This window comes from Notechis scutatus, unplaced genomic scaffold, assembly GCF_049901735.1.
Source record: "Notechis scutatus isolate UNSWTSFEM ecotype Mainland unplaced genomic scaffold, rNotScu1.2 NSCUCTG21, whole genome shotgun sequence".
In the NCBI taxonomy this organism is placed as follows: Eukaryota; Metazoa; Chordata; class Lepidosauria; order Squamata; family Elapidae; genus Notechis; species Notechis scutatus.
In genome coordinates, this window is record NW_028263079.1 from 10480 (window position 1) to 26153 (window position 15674).

A 15674-nucleotide genomic window follows, 5' to 3' on the forward strand; every position below is an offset into this window, starting at 1 on the left:
AAGCTTCTTGGATGCAAAATCTTCAAGTTTTTTTAATTCTGTACCATTGAGGAAAAAAGAGACCCAAAGGTCAAATCTTATGTCAACTTAATACCAATGTTTTGAACCAATGGGAGTTTGGAGGGTGTTTGATACTGTTCAAATACAGCAATGGTGCTTGATCCCTTTTGCACGTAAGTTTGTCTTAAATTTTCTCGCAAAGAAACACTTGCAAAGCAACCGGCCATTAAACGAGGACCACTTGCATTTGGTTTGCTGGTCACACGGTCACCTGGCCACACCCACCCACATGGCCACAAAGACATGCCCACCCAGTCACATGGCCACAAACCCATGCCCATCTGGTCATGTGACCAAGCCATGCCCACACAGTCACATGACCACCAAGCCACATCCACAAATTAAGCCACACCCACAGAACCGGTTGTAAAAATTTGAATACCACCACTGTATACAGTGTATTTTGTTCACAGGGCAACATGTCTTTTTACAATTCTGTAAAAAGAAAAATACAATTCTGTTTCCCACATTAATACCAATACAGCACAATGTTTTGAACAAATGGGAGTTTGGAAGAAGTTTGATACTGTTCAAATACAGCAATGGTGCTTGATCGCTTTCGCACTAAAGTTTGTGTTAACTTATCTTTTTTATTGTTGCAACCAGGGGACAGATGGGAGATGGAGGATTCTGGCCAAGAGGCAGCAGCACCTTTGCCAAAAGACAAAAAGGAAGTTGCAGAAAAGATGTATGGAATGCAAAGTTCAGAGGAAAACCAGTTAACGAAGGAGCTGGAGAATTGCTCTGGTCTACCTTGTCCAGATATCAATGTCTTACTGGACACAGATGATAGCAATGAAAGAGAAGTGTGTTCAAGGTGTGGGAAAACACTCTGTGATGAATCTGGATTATGTGACTGTGACGAAAGCTCTGCTGGTGAGAAACAAGATGAAAGCAGGCAACACCTCAGAAGGAGCCTTCCTCCTCCTTTACATGAAAGAATAAAAGAAGGAGGGAAACCATACAAATGTACGGAGTGTGCAGAAAGGTTTGGTACAAGCCGCTCTCTTGCTTCGCATAAAAAGATTCACAAAGCAGAGGATCCACACAAATGTCTGGATTGTGGAAAGACCTTCAGTCAGAAAAACCATCTTAATTCACATCAAAGGATCCATGAAGACAGGAAGGAGTATCAATGCATCCCCTGCGGAAACAGCTTCAGAAATAGTGCAGCCCTTATTTCCCACAAAAGCATCCATAGAGAGGAGAGATTATATCAATGCAGCGAGGGTAGAATGAGATTTACTCGGAGCAAGGAACCAAATTCCAGGAAAAAAAGTCCAACTGGGAATAAATTATGTAAATGCCTGGAATGTGGGAAGAGCCTCGGCTCTGCAAGTGACCTCACTTGCCATAATAGGATCCATAGAGGGGAAAAGCCATATCATTGCACGGTGTGTGGAAAGAGCTTCGCACATAAAGGCCATTTCAATTCACATAAGAGGATCCACACCGGAGAGAAGCCATATAAATGCACAGAGTGTGGAAAATGCTTTAGTGCTTCAGTTACTCTTACTTCTCATAAGAGAATCCACACAGGGAAGAAACCCTATGAATGCCTGGAGTGTGGAAAAAGCTTTAGCAGAAGCGGTGCTCTAACCTTACATAATCAGACGCATAAACGGGAGAAACCTTATAAATGCCTAAACTGCGGAAAAAGCTTTAGTCAAAATTTAGTCATAAATTCCTCTCATACAGTCAACTACAGCTGCTAGTAAAACAATTAACCCTTTCCTTGCAGACTCTTAATACTACCTCATTACTTTAATCAAACACTGATTAATTCATTACCTCAAATCTTACAACTTTTCTACCTCATCACCTATATCAACGATTAGATAATCAATTTCTATAAAATATTTTATTAATGGTTTAATTGATTTATTGTTTTAATTGATTAGTGTGATTAGAGTGTTTAGTGCAAATAGTGTGATTACTGACTAGTTTAAAAGATCAAGATTCATGTAATTTAATTGAATAGTAAAATCAATGATTTAGTGAATTTAAATGAACAGTGTGATTAATGATTAGTATAATTAATTGATTAGTGATTAGAGTAATTAATTGATTAGGCTGATTGTTGCTCAGGAATATTATCTGACTAGAGAGATTACTGCAATTGATTGTTTGATGTAATATTGGCTATATAGATTACCCAAAATTGTTCCTTTAATTAATTCAATCAACGTACTATCTTAACAAACCTAACATGCCGAAAAGAAAATCCTACGCCAAACCACAACCTAAAGAGATGATAATCCCCACCAATGAACCACACATGCCTTAAATGCTACAAAAATCTAAAGGATAATGAAAACTCCATCAAATGTTCTCTGTGTAAAAATACGCTCATCATGACTGCTTGGGATTACCTGAGCAAATGATTCAATACCTAGAATCATCCAATGAGTTTCCATATTTCTGCAAATCATGCAGACCCAAACTGGATCTGTCTGAAAGAGTTGATATCATCGAAACCATTGAAACATCCCTTAACACCATAGTAGCATCCCTGGACGCCGTAAAAGAAAGAATATCCAACCTTGAAAAAAAAAAGACACAACGCAAAAACCTGAACATCCAATAGCTACAAACCACATCTCTACCCAACAACCACAACCTAATCCAAAACCCAATCCACAAATAAACACAACCCAGACAAATATTGATATCCCAATCCTCATCAGAGAAGCCGTTGAGCGTGAACGGAAACGTCCAAACGCCATCTTATTTGGTCTAGAGGACATCAATGTCAATGATGACATCACAACTGTCCGAAACATCATCAGTGATTATCAAGCATCAACCATCTCCGCTGATGAAATACTTGACATTTCCCGCATTGACCGAGAGCTCAAAAACAGAGACGGCTCTGTGGCCCCACGCATGTGCAGGGTCATTTGCAAAAATGAATCAAGCAAACGTAAATTCATTTACACTATAAATTCACTCGCCAAAACCAACACCAACCATAAGAACCTCCGTTGTCGCCCTGACCTAACCATACAGCAACGTGCCCGCTCCCGTGTACTCCGCACTGAACTCAAAAAACGTCTAGACAATGGAGAGAAGGACCTGTACATTGACTACCATGCTGACTGTATCAAAAGTAAGTCACACAACCCGCAACTCGGCTTTAACCCTCAACCACAACCCTACCTCAACCGATCCACCACCACCCAAGACTAGGCATGCACGCCCTAACTACCTCAATTCCAACTACTACAGGCCTTAAATGCAAACTACTCAATGCAAGAAGCCTCGTGAATAAAATACCTGAATTTTTCCTCCTACTAAATATGGCTAAATTCGACATTATATTTGTCTGTGAAACATGGCTCAATGCATCTCTCCCTGACTCCATTACCACAGTAAGGGACTATCATGTTTACCGATCAGATCGTGAAATTCGTAGAGGAGGTGGTGTTGCTATCTTCTATAAAAAGTCCTTACATCTAAAAATATCCAAGTTACCCAGGAGCTTGCTCTTCCTGAGACCATCATCTGTGAACTATCCTTAAATATCACAATTCGATTCTTACTATGTTACAGAGCACCTGATTATGACATCGAACATGTAAACAAGCTAAATACCTTACTAACATGGGCTGCATCCTGCCCATACCCTTTTATCTTTCTTGGTGATTTCAATCTACCTCATATTGACTGGACCCTAAATGAATGTACAACTGAAATCATACACACAACCTTCTACAATGCTATTACAAATCTGGGACTGGAACAACTAGTAACCAACAACACTAGACTAAACAACTGCCTCGATCTCATCTTCTGCAATAGTTTGAATTTAATTTACGGAATACAAACTAAAGAACCCTTTTCCAGCAGTGACCACAATACGATTGACTTTTGTCTCAACATACGCCCACACAAAAATCACCACAATGATATAATCCCCAATTGTAACTTCAAAAAGGCAACTATGATCTTATAGACAACGATCTCTCATCCCTTGATTGGCAATCTCTATTCACTGGATGCAATACTGTTGAAGACCATTACAACATATTTTTACTTGAAGTCAAAAGAGTCATCAAACTATATGTACCAACAACAACTCCCAAAACAAAACAAAAAGCAGATTACCCATAAGAATAAGGAAACTTAATCCAAAAAGAGATCACTCTGGCGGAAAAATAAATCTGGTCACGTTGCCAATTTCAAAAGCCGATACAAAAATTTATGCCACCAGATAAAGACCGAATGCACCCAATTATCACATTAAACAAGAGGAAAACCTTCTAAGCACCAATTCCACCCGTGCTTTTTACAATTTTGTAAACAACAAACTAAAAGACTCAAGGTCCATCCCACCCTTGATAGGACCTGATGGTAAAGACTGCAACGACGACACCATTAAAGCCAACCTCTTTAACACATTCTTCGGCTCAGTATTTGTAAACAGCAATGGATCATGCCCAGTATTTCCTAGCCTTACCATAGATAACAACAATGATCTAATACATATCGATTTTACAGAAGACAATGTTGAAAAAGCACTACGCAATCTAAAACCATCTCTATCTATTGGACCGGATGGAATATGTGCCTACTTCTTAAAAAAGCTATCCACTGCCATAGCCAAACCTCTAAGCATAATCTTTGAAAAATCTTTCAGGACCAGCTCCTTGCCTAACCTATGGTCACAAGCCACAGTCATCCCCATCTTCAAAAAGGGAGACCCAAGCCTAGTTGAAAATTACAGACCAATCTCCTTATGCTGCGTCACCTGTAAAGTCATGGAATCAATTATTAACCAATCCATCATCCTCCACTTAGAGACAAACAACCTACTCTCCAATAAACAATTTGGTTTCAGAAAAAGCTATCCTGTAATCTGCAACTCTTACACTGCAAAAACATATGGACGACACAACTCAACCAGGGCAAAGCAATAGACGCAATCTACATAGACTTCTGTAAAGCCTTTGATTCAGTGGTACACGACAAACTACTCCTAAAAATAAAATCCTATGGTATCTCTGGACAACTGAATAACTGGATAGAAGCATTCCTGGCAAACAGACAACAAATGGTCAAAATTGGGAGCGTCCTATCAAACTCTGTACCTGTCAATAGTGGTGTCCCCCAAGGCAGTGTTCTAGGACCAACTCTCTTCATACTCTACATAAATGACCTCTGTGATCATATTAAGAGCAATTGCGTTCTTTTCGCTGATGATGTAAAGCTGTTCAATACCACAGACAATACTGCTACCCTACAAAAAGATCTCGACTATGTATTAGAATGGTCAAACAAATGGCAACTTCAAATCTCAACAAATAAATGCTCTGTTTTACATATTGGCAAAAAAATCAGAAAATAAAATACAAGCTGAATAGTCAAGATCTTGTTGATGACCCAAGCTCTGTAAAGGACCTTGGAATACTCACCTCTAATGATCTAAGTGCTAGAGCCCACTGCAACTACATAGCCAAAAAGGCATTAAGAGTTGTTAACCTAATCCTACGTAGCTTTTTCTCTGGTAATATCACACTACTAACCAGAGCATACAAAACATTTGCTAGACCAATACTCGAATACAGTTCATCAGTCTGGAACCCACATTACATATCTGATATTAGCACAATTGAGAAAGTCCAGAATATTTCACAAGAAGAGTTCTCCACTCCTCCACTCGCTGTAGAATACCTTATGCCACCAGACTTGAAATTCTAGAACTAGAAAACCTTGAATTACGCCGTCTTCGGTCTGATTTAAGCATGGTATATAAAATCATACATTGCAATGTCCTACCTGTCAATGAATACTTCAGCTTCAACCATAACAACACAAGAGCACACAATAGATACAAACTCAATGTTAACCGCACCAAACTTGATTGCAGGAAATATGACTTCAGCAATAGAGTGGTCAATGTCTGGAATACTCTACCCGACTCTATAGTTTTTTCCCCAAACCCCAAAAACTTTAACCTTAGACTGTCTACTATTGACCTCACCCCTTTCCTAAGAGGTCTGTAGGGGCGTGCATAAGCGCACCAACGTGCCTACAGTCCCTGTCCTATTGTTTCTCTTATTCTTCTTTTATTTTTCTTATATGTACCCATTTCATGTATTCACATCTATGTATTCACTTATACTTATTATCTTGTAAACAATTGGCAAATCAAATCAAATAAATAAATAAATAAATAAAATAAAAAGTTCATCTTAAGTCACACGAGATGATCCACATGGGGGGAAACCATTTCAATGCATGGAGTGTGGAAAGAGCTTCCATTTCTCAGCAAACCTTACTTTCCATCACAGAATCCACACAGAGGAGAAACCCTTTCAATGCCTGCAGTGTGGAAAGCACTTTGTCTGTTCTAGTGGCCTTCATGCCCACAAACGGACCCACACAGGGGAGAAACCATACAAATGCCTGGAGTGTGGAAAGAGCTTCGGTAAATCTAGCCACCTAACTTCCCACAGAAGAGAAACCGTATCAATGCACCGAGTGTAAGAAGTGCTTCAGTAATCCATATAGTCTTACTGTCCATAAAAGGACCCACACAGGTAAAAAGCCTTATAAGTGCCCTGAATGTGACAAATGCTTCACTAATTTGGGGAATCTCTATCATCACAAAAGGCTCCACACTGGGGAAAAACCATTTGAATGCCGCACGTGTGGAAAGAGCTTCAATACAAAAAATAGGTATATCACACATAGCAGGACTCACACTGGGGAGAAACCGTATCAGTGCCAGGAGTGTGGAAAATGCTTCAGTGATTCTGGAGAACTGACGATCCACAAAAGGATTCACACAGGGGAGAAACCCTATAAGTGTACGGAGTGTGGCATGAGTTTCAGGACAAGTGGTTGCCTTGGTAGCCACAAGAGGATCCACACTGGGGAGAAACCGTATACATGTTATGAGTGCGGAAAAAGTTTTAGACATAATAATTCACTCAGGAACCATAGAATGCTTCACTCAGGGAAGAAACCCTATAAATGCCTGGAGTGTGGAAAATGTTTTTGTGTAAGTGGCAAACTTACCTCTCACAATAGGATCCACACAGGAGAGAAACCGTATACATGTCAAGAGTGCGGAAAAAGCTTTAGACAGAATAATTCACTCAGGAGCCATAGAAGGCTTCACTCAGGAGAAACCCTATAAATGCCTGGACTGTGGAAAATGTTACAGAGAGAGTGGTCAGCTTACCTCCCACAATAGGATCCACACAGGAGAGAAACCATAAATGCATCGAGTGTGGAAAGAGTTTCTGAGATGGTAGGAATCTTATGCTCCATAAAAGAATCCACACAGGGGAGAAGCTGTATCAGTGTGTGGAGTGTGGAAAAAAAATGCAGAACTGGGAGTGACTTTAATCGCCATAAGAAGACACACAGCAGGAAATGACGACGCTAATTGGTTCATGTTGATTCTCAAAATTTGCTTCATCCCTACAGAAGTGTCCCAGGACTATGTAGAAATACATGGTGTTGTGAATCAATAAAAGTGAATAACCTAAATGCAAATTAGGGGTTGAAAACCTGCACACTTGATTGGTCCTTATACAACAACTTGGGATTGGGCCAGAACCAGTCCCTGATTGGCCACTTTTGGGACTATCCTTATTGGTCAGTAGTTGGAACCTGTTGCACATTTTCATTGGTTAATAAGGCAACAGCTAACCCTATAAAAGGGTTACTGCTGCCCATAGCATTGCTCTGTTATGTCTATCACTTTATTAAAGAGTTGAAGTCACTGGTCAGATGTCTGGTCTCCCTTATTCTCCATACTTAACACTGGCGACGAGGGTGGGATGCGGAGACCGAAGAACTGACTAATCTACAGAGCACGTGGTCGAACACGCACCATCAACGGCAACATGGCCAGCGGTGCCGTACCACCCGCTCCATTCAATCCAGAGACCGAAGACTGGGAGGCCTACATGGATCGGTTCCAGATGTTTCTGGAAACTAACAATTTGAAAGATGCGACAACAGGCAAAAAAAGAGCTATCTTTCTAACGCATTGTGGACCAACCGTGTTTAAAATGGCAAAGTCACTTGCCAAGCCAGCAGAGGTAAAAGAAATGGACTGGGACGTCCTCGAGCCGTTACTACGGGCTCACTACGCGCCCTCCGTACCCACCCTAGTAAGAAGACACGAATATTACCAGAGGGATCAACGGAAGGGCGAAAGGCTTGCCAATTACATCCGGAACCTAGGAGGCCTTTGCGGGTTCGCCGACTTAGAAGAAGCCCTCTGGGACTGCCTGGTTCTGGGCCTAGAAGACGGCGCTATCCAGAGCAAAATTATGGCTAAGGGGGACATCAGCCTCACCGATGCCCTTAAAGAAGCCTCGGCAGCAGAGGCAACAAAGAAGTCGGCAGCCCAAATGCGCCGCACCAACGCACCGCTACGTAAACTCGCCACTGATACCTCGCCTCGCTCAGAGAGACACCCGGTATCAACTCACCACGAAGGCCTAGAGTCCCCGTCCGACAGCGATGATGAAGAGGTCAACCGACTTCGAACGGAGAGAGACCAGTCCTCACAACACTCATTTCGACCGTGTGCCGGCTGTGGAGCAAATCACCCACGATCCGGCTGCAAATTCCTTGACGCACTTTGCCGCCATTGCGGGAGACGCGGTCACATCGCAAAGGTTTGCAGGAGCAAACAGCACTCCAAACCCCGACAGGCCGAATTCCAGTCTTCAGGATTCTTCGGCACACACCGAGAAAAATTGAACCACTCCTACAGAAACAAGCCGTCCACCACTTCCACCAGACGTGAAGAAACCAGGCGGGAAGAGACCCACCAAACAATCACCATAGGCCACGCTACATCCCTTGATGCTGGGAAAATCCGAGTAAAGGTCGCCATCGAAAACAAACCTTGCGTGATGGAGGTAGACTCGGATCTTCCCTCTCGATGGTGTCGTGGAAAACGCTCCAACAGCTCCTTCCAACGATTCGCCGCCAAGACCTTAACCCTCAGAGGGTTATACTCAAAGACTATCAGGGCAACCGAATTTCCGTCGTCGGGTCCCGCAGATTCCAGGTCTCATTCAAGGACCGCACCGTCGCACTACCACTGACTGTCGTGGATCGAGACAGGCCTAGTCTTCTAGGCCTGCAATGGTTCAGGCTGCTCGGAATCACTGTAGCCGGAGTCCACAAGGCCGAAAGCGTCGATTGGGAGGAAGCACTCGTGCAAGAATTCCAAGACGTTTTCGCGAACGGACTAGGTAAGTATAAGGGGACCCCAATCTCGTTTAACTTGAACCCTGAAATAGCACCCATCCGCCTTAAGCCGTGTCGGGTGCTGTTCGCCTTAAAGCCTAAAATCGACGAACAACTCGATAAGCTGATAGCGCAGGGCGTACTGGAACCCATCGACCACGCCCGTTGGGAAACCCTGATAGTGACGCCTATCAAGCCTGATGGGTCTCTAAGAATTTGCGGAGACTACCGGGCCACATTAAACCACGCACTGCAGCAAAGTGCTTATCCAGTACCGGTAGTGCAACATTTACTCCATTCTCTGGGCGGCGGAAAAGTTTTCGCCAAACTAGATTTAGCCCAGGCATATCAACAATTGCCTGTAGACCCAACCACAGCCGAGGCGCAAACAAGCGTAACACATAGGGGCGCATTTAAATGCAACGGCTCCAATTCGGGTAAGCGTCGCCCTGGAATCTTCCAGAGTTTAATGGAAAGGTTGTTACAAGGGATAAAAGGCGTTGTCCCATATTTCGACGATGTACTCATCGCCGCACCTAACAAAGACATCCTAGAAAAACGACTCAAAGAGGTTTTGCGAAGATTCCAAAATACAGGCCTCAGAGTAAAAAAGATAAATGCCACTTATGTACCGAAAAAGTAGAATTTTGGGATACCTCCTGGACAGCCAAGGAATTCATCCCACCGAAGACAAATTACGAGCAATTAAAAAGGCACCCACTCCAAGGAACAAGGCAGACCTACAGGCGTTCCTTGGACTTATCAATTTCTATAATGTGTTTTTACCCCACAAAGCAACAGTAGCTGAACCATTGCACAGACTATTAGACAAAAATGCAACGTGGGTTTGGGGACAACGGGAACAACATGCTTTCCAACAAGTAAAGAAATTGCTAACTTCTGATTCAGTACTTATGCAGTACAACGAGACTCTGCCGCTCACTATCACGTGTGATGCATCACCTTTGGGGTTGGGGCAATTCTGGCCCACGTGTTACCTAACGGAATGGAGGCCCCCATCGCGTTTTTTTGCGAACCTTAGCTAAAGCTGAACGAAATTATAGTCAGCTGGACAAAGAAGCTTTAGCTATTGTTGCTGCAGTTAAAAGATTTCACGAATATGTTTATGGCCGTGCGTTTACAATAATCACTGATCATAAACCGCTAATGGGGATCATTGCGGGTAATAAACCAACCCCGTATATATTGTCCCCCAGAATGACCCGTTGGTCTGAATTCCTGGCGGCCTACAACTACACCTTGCAACACCGCCCGGGAAATCGATTCTCCACGCCGATGCATTGAGCAGAACACCGCTCCCAGACGCTGTTGTGGATCCAGCCCCGACCCTCTCAACACTACAGATTGAAGCTCTACAGGCACCACCCTTGACGGCTAGAGACATTGCTTTTGAAACGAAACGTGACCCAGTTCTGCAACACATACTACGCTGGGTTGAACGGGGGTGGCCGACGGACCGAATTGCACCTGAATGGGCGCCCTTCAAAGCCTGCCAAGCCGAGCTATTTTCCCAAAAAGGCTGTATCTTGTGGGGCGATCGAGTCGTAATCCCTGGCAAATTGCAACAGACTGTGTTGGCGGTATTGCATGAGGGACATCCGGCATTGTGCGGATGAAATCACTCGCACGCAGCTACGCTTGGTGGCTGGGAATCGACAAAAGAATCGAGGCCTGGGTCGCTACGTGCCAACGTTGCCAGGACGTCAGCAACGCCCCACCGAAAGCAAGCCCAACCGAATGAGAACGCCGAGGGGACCGTGGTCCCGTATTCATATTGACTTTGCGGGGCCTACCAAAGGTCACACTTTCCTGATTACTGTCGACGCCTATTCTAACTGGCTCGAGATTCATCGAATGCACACAACTACAACCGACTCAGTTATTAATAAATTAAACAGACTATTTGCCACGCACGGGTTTCCGGATGTGTTGGTCTCGGACAACGGCCCACAGTTCACTGCATTGCCCTTTGAACAATATCTGGCTGATCGGGGCATCCGCCATGCGCTGACCTCGCCCGCGCACCCTGCGGCGAATGGACGTGCAGAACGCATGGTACAATTTGTGAAAAAGACCCTGCATAAAATGGAATTTGGCAACATCGACGAGAAAATCAATCGAATCCTCTTATTACAGCACATCACGCCCACAGCGTGACCAACAAAACACCCGCTGAACTTCTTATGGGGCGGAAAATACGATCGCACCTTGACCGGCTCCACCCCGCTCGCACCAGAAAAACCTTTCGGCTCCAGCAGCAAATGCCGGGAATTTAAGGTAGGCGATTTAATCTTTGCCAAAAACTTTTCCGGTGACCCGTTATGGATACCCGCAACCGTTACCCACCTCACCGGGCCTAGATCTTACCGCCTGCTAACAGACGATGGGAGGGTGTGGAAACGCCACATAGACCAACTCCGATCGAGATTACCACCCAGCGGCCATGACTTCCCCAGTTCACCAACTCAAGGGGGAGGGAGTATCGAGGAAATTGACTTTGATACAACTAATAGCAGGTCAACGGGAGCCCTACAGCCCAGCGAAGCACCGGAACGTGAAGCGGGGAGGGAGTTGATGTCATCAGGGAACTTTAATACGGGGGAAAACGAACTGCAAAACCCCGAAGAAACACGCAGTAGCAGAGACAACCACAGTGAATGCAGCACGGAATCGCCGTGCAGCGAAATAGAACTCAACAATGGTCATCCAAACGCTTCACCGGAACCGGACATTGGACAAAACCCGTGGAGCTGAATCATCAGAAATCATCATTTTATCACAGCTCCCTCAAACGGAACCCAAGGGGGAGGGGTGTTGTGAATCAATAAAAGTGAATAACCTAAATGCAAATTAGGGGTTGAAAACCTGCACACTTGATTGGTCCTTATACAACAAGTTGGGATTGGGCCAGAACCAGTCCCTGATTGGCCACTTTTGGGACTGTCCTTATTGGTCAGTAGTTGGAACCTGTTGCACATTTTCATTGGTTAATAAGGCAACAGCTAACCCTATAAAAGGGTTACTGCTGCCCATAGCATTGCTCTGTTATGTCTATCACTTTATTAAAGAGTTGAAGTCACTGGTCAGATGTCTGGTCTCCCTTATTCTCCATACTTAACACATGGTATGTGGGAAGGGCTTCCAAAGCAGCAGAAACTTTTTGACCCTTTAAAAATAAGAGTTGTGTTGTATATTTAAGTCACGCCAGAACAAAGAAAAATAGGATCTTCAGTGAGCACTTCACTGGGAATAAGAGACGCAAAAGAATGAACCATTGAAGCAATAGAAAACTCAAGTTTTCTTTGTCAAAAATTAACACCGGACATTTGGCATTGTGTCTGCACTATCTAATATTGATTGGGTTGAACTGATTTCTAGTCTGAGACTACGATATTGATTGTGTTTGTTTTCTGTTAATGCCCTAACTTGTACAGTAGCTAAAGGCTTAGCTTACACATCTCAGATATGTTGGCTCAGGAATTCTGGAAGTTGAAGCCTACAAATCATAAAAGGGCCAAGTTCACCATCCCTGATTTAAATAGAAGGATCCTTGGAGATTCAATTAACAGGTTAAACTTAGAATTCAGCTTGCTAAATCAGTACTCCAAATGTACTATGGGACAAGGCAAAAGGCACAAATAGGAACGATTTGCACCTGTTCACCTTTAAAAAGAAGTATGCTGTTAGAAAAATGGGAAGTATCATGGAAAGGTTGATATAGTACTGCTGAAGCAACAGTTATGAAAGTGTGGTTACTCTGTGTATATGTTAGGATAGCTTTAAATAGCTTTGCTAAGCTTTGTATTATGTACACTATGGCTAAGACGTTAGTGTTGTTGGAACAAATGTCCATCTGGGTTCAGTTCCAAGTGGGAAGAAAGACATTTGAAACATGGAGGTTGCTTGTAAGGATGGTTTTAATGTTTTAATGCTGGGTGATGTAATCTTCCCAGGTGCCATGTGGTGAGATGGGTAGAGGGCTAATCCTATCATGTCCTGAGGGCCATGTCTTAATCCCATGACCCTGGAGCTGGAGGGGGGCAAGGAACTGCTTTGTCTTTAAAAACATGTGTCTCTTTTTCTCATCCAGGAAAATATAATATTCTGCCTTTTTAATATTTTCTAGAATGTTTCGTTTTTCTAGGAGAGGGGTGGCTCAGAGGTGGTATTCAGCAGGTTCTGACCAGTTCTGGAGAACCGGTAGTGGAAATTTTGAGTAGTTTGGATAACTGGCAAACCCCGCCTCTGACTGGCCCCACCCCCATCTATTCTCCACCTCCCAAGTCCCAGCTGATTGGCTGGGTCTTTTGTTGTCCCTACACAGGAGAACGGAGCTGGAAAGCAGGTTAGTGGAGTGGGGTGGGAATGGAGATTTTACAGTATTGTTTCCCCTGCCATGCCTGCCAGGCCACGCCATGCCCACTAAGCCATGCCTACAGAACCAGTAGTAAAATTTAAATCCCACCACTGGTGCTAACTTTCTACAGTGTAAAACAGGCAGGAATTACTGTAAATACTTTCCGATTCTGACTTGTAAACTGTGGGAAATGCTCTATGAAACCCACGTCCACCCAGTCACATGACCACCAAGCCATGCTCACCAACTAAGCCACGTCCACAGAACTGGTTGTTAAAAAATTTGAATCCCACCTCCTGCTCTGAAGTATCCTCTATTAGTCTTGGAGCTGTTTAACTAGGAGAAATTCTTTTGGACTGTGTAGTGTAGTTTTTCCTTTAAACTTCAATACACTCTTAAAAATGTATGAAATATTTCTCAACTCAGACCTTTTAAATATTTAAATACTAGATCGATACCTGTGCTTCGCTACAAAACTATGTGATCGGGCTTACTTTTTGGGAGGAAAATAAGGAAAAAAATTCTGCCTCTGCCTACCAGCATCTGTCAAAATTTATCTGGCTAGCGTCCTGTCAGTGTGTGAGAGAGTTGTGGGCTGTTTGGAAAGTGAAACAGTATTTGCTGTATGAGCAAGAAGGAGACAGCAAGGTGCCTGGGCGTGGCTTAGCTCAACTGTTCTGTTCTGTACTAAAGCTAAAACCTAAAAGTGAAACTGAAACTCCTCTGCTTGTGTTTTGCATTTGAAAGAGATTTCTTTTCAGGTGGGGAGGAGTAGAACTGCTTAGCATCAGAGAGTGTTAATAATAATAATATATGAAATATTAATGCTCTGATGGTCATTTTGAAAAATCCTTTCTCAGTGCGTGCCTAGAAGCCAAGAGAATGTGCCAAATTTCAAGTTTGTAGGCTTTACAGTTCTGGAGATTTTGTGATGATGCGCGAGTGGTATTTTGCTTTCATATATAAAATATTTCCTAGCTCAGAGGTTTTCTTCAGCTTCCAAATGGTGTGGTTAATGGGACTCTCTTATGGAGCATCAAGGGGCGGATCCTTTGGCTCTGCATTTATTGGGGATAATTATTATTGGGGATAATATTAGAAAAAAGCTGTTTCTGTGGTTCTCCCCCTACTTTTTTTAAAAAAGCTTTATTCTCCTCTTGGAACACTGGAGCAATCTCTAATCTGTATTCCTCTCAGACATGCCCCATCAACACTTCAAATACTTAACATAGCTTTTGCTGCATTTGAAACACAGAATAACAGAGTTGGAAGGGACCTTGGAGGTCTTCTAGTCCAACCCCCTGTTTGAACAGGAGAGTCTATACCCGTGATGGCAAACCTATGACACGTGTGCCACAGGTGGCACGCAGAGCCATTTGTGCTGGCACACGAGCTGCAGGCAAACCTACCTCACTGCGCATGTCCGCGCCTCACAGCTGATTTTCGGCTGATTTTAGGCCTTTTTTGGCCTCCCAGAGGCTTGAGGAAGGCTTTTGCAGGCTTCTGCAGGCTTTTTAACTAGGCCCATTTTGTCACTTCCTGTTTTTCCGGAGATACCGGAAGTGATGAAACGGGCCTAGTTTTTGTCCTGAAAAGACTGCAGAAGCTTTCCTGAAGCCTCTGGGAGGCCGAAAAAGGCCTCAAACCAGCCGAAAATTAGCCGTGAGGTGCAGTGCAGGTAAAAGGGTATTGGTGTGGGGATTCAGGTTGCCTGCTTCAGCCAGTTTCTGCACCATCAAACTGTTCTGACCCAAACCCTTTTCCAATAAGACAAACAAAAACCAAAGGGAACAGAAACCTTTTAATGAGTCTTACAACTCCCCGGTTAAAAGGCTGCTGCCAACTAATTAACTTTGATAAGCCCGAACCTTGCCAAAACTGTACGAGACTGCCAAGAATCACAAACAAGAAATATTTCACAACACAAGAGTCCAACTTAAGATACTGTAATGTCCACAAGGCTGAGTTTCAAAACGTCTTTGCTTCCTGCAAAGAACATTCGCTTCACAGCTGG

General features: G+C 43.5%; 1 protein-coding gene across 1 annotated transcript; it reads left to right on the forward strand.

Annotated features, from left to right (window-relative positions):
* Window positions 1–602: 602 nt before the first annotated feature.
* LOC113432600 (uncharacterized) lies at window positions 603–7204 on the forward strand. The gene is given in 3 exon segments (XM_087948589.1): window positions 603–1770; window positions 6260–6518; window positions 6520–7204. Coding segments are annotated over 3 exon segments (2112 nt in total).
* Window positions 7205–15674: the final 8470 nt, after the last annotated feature.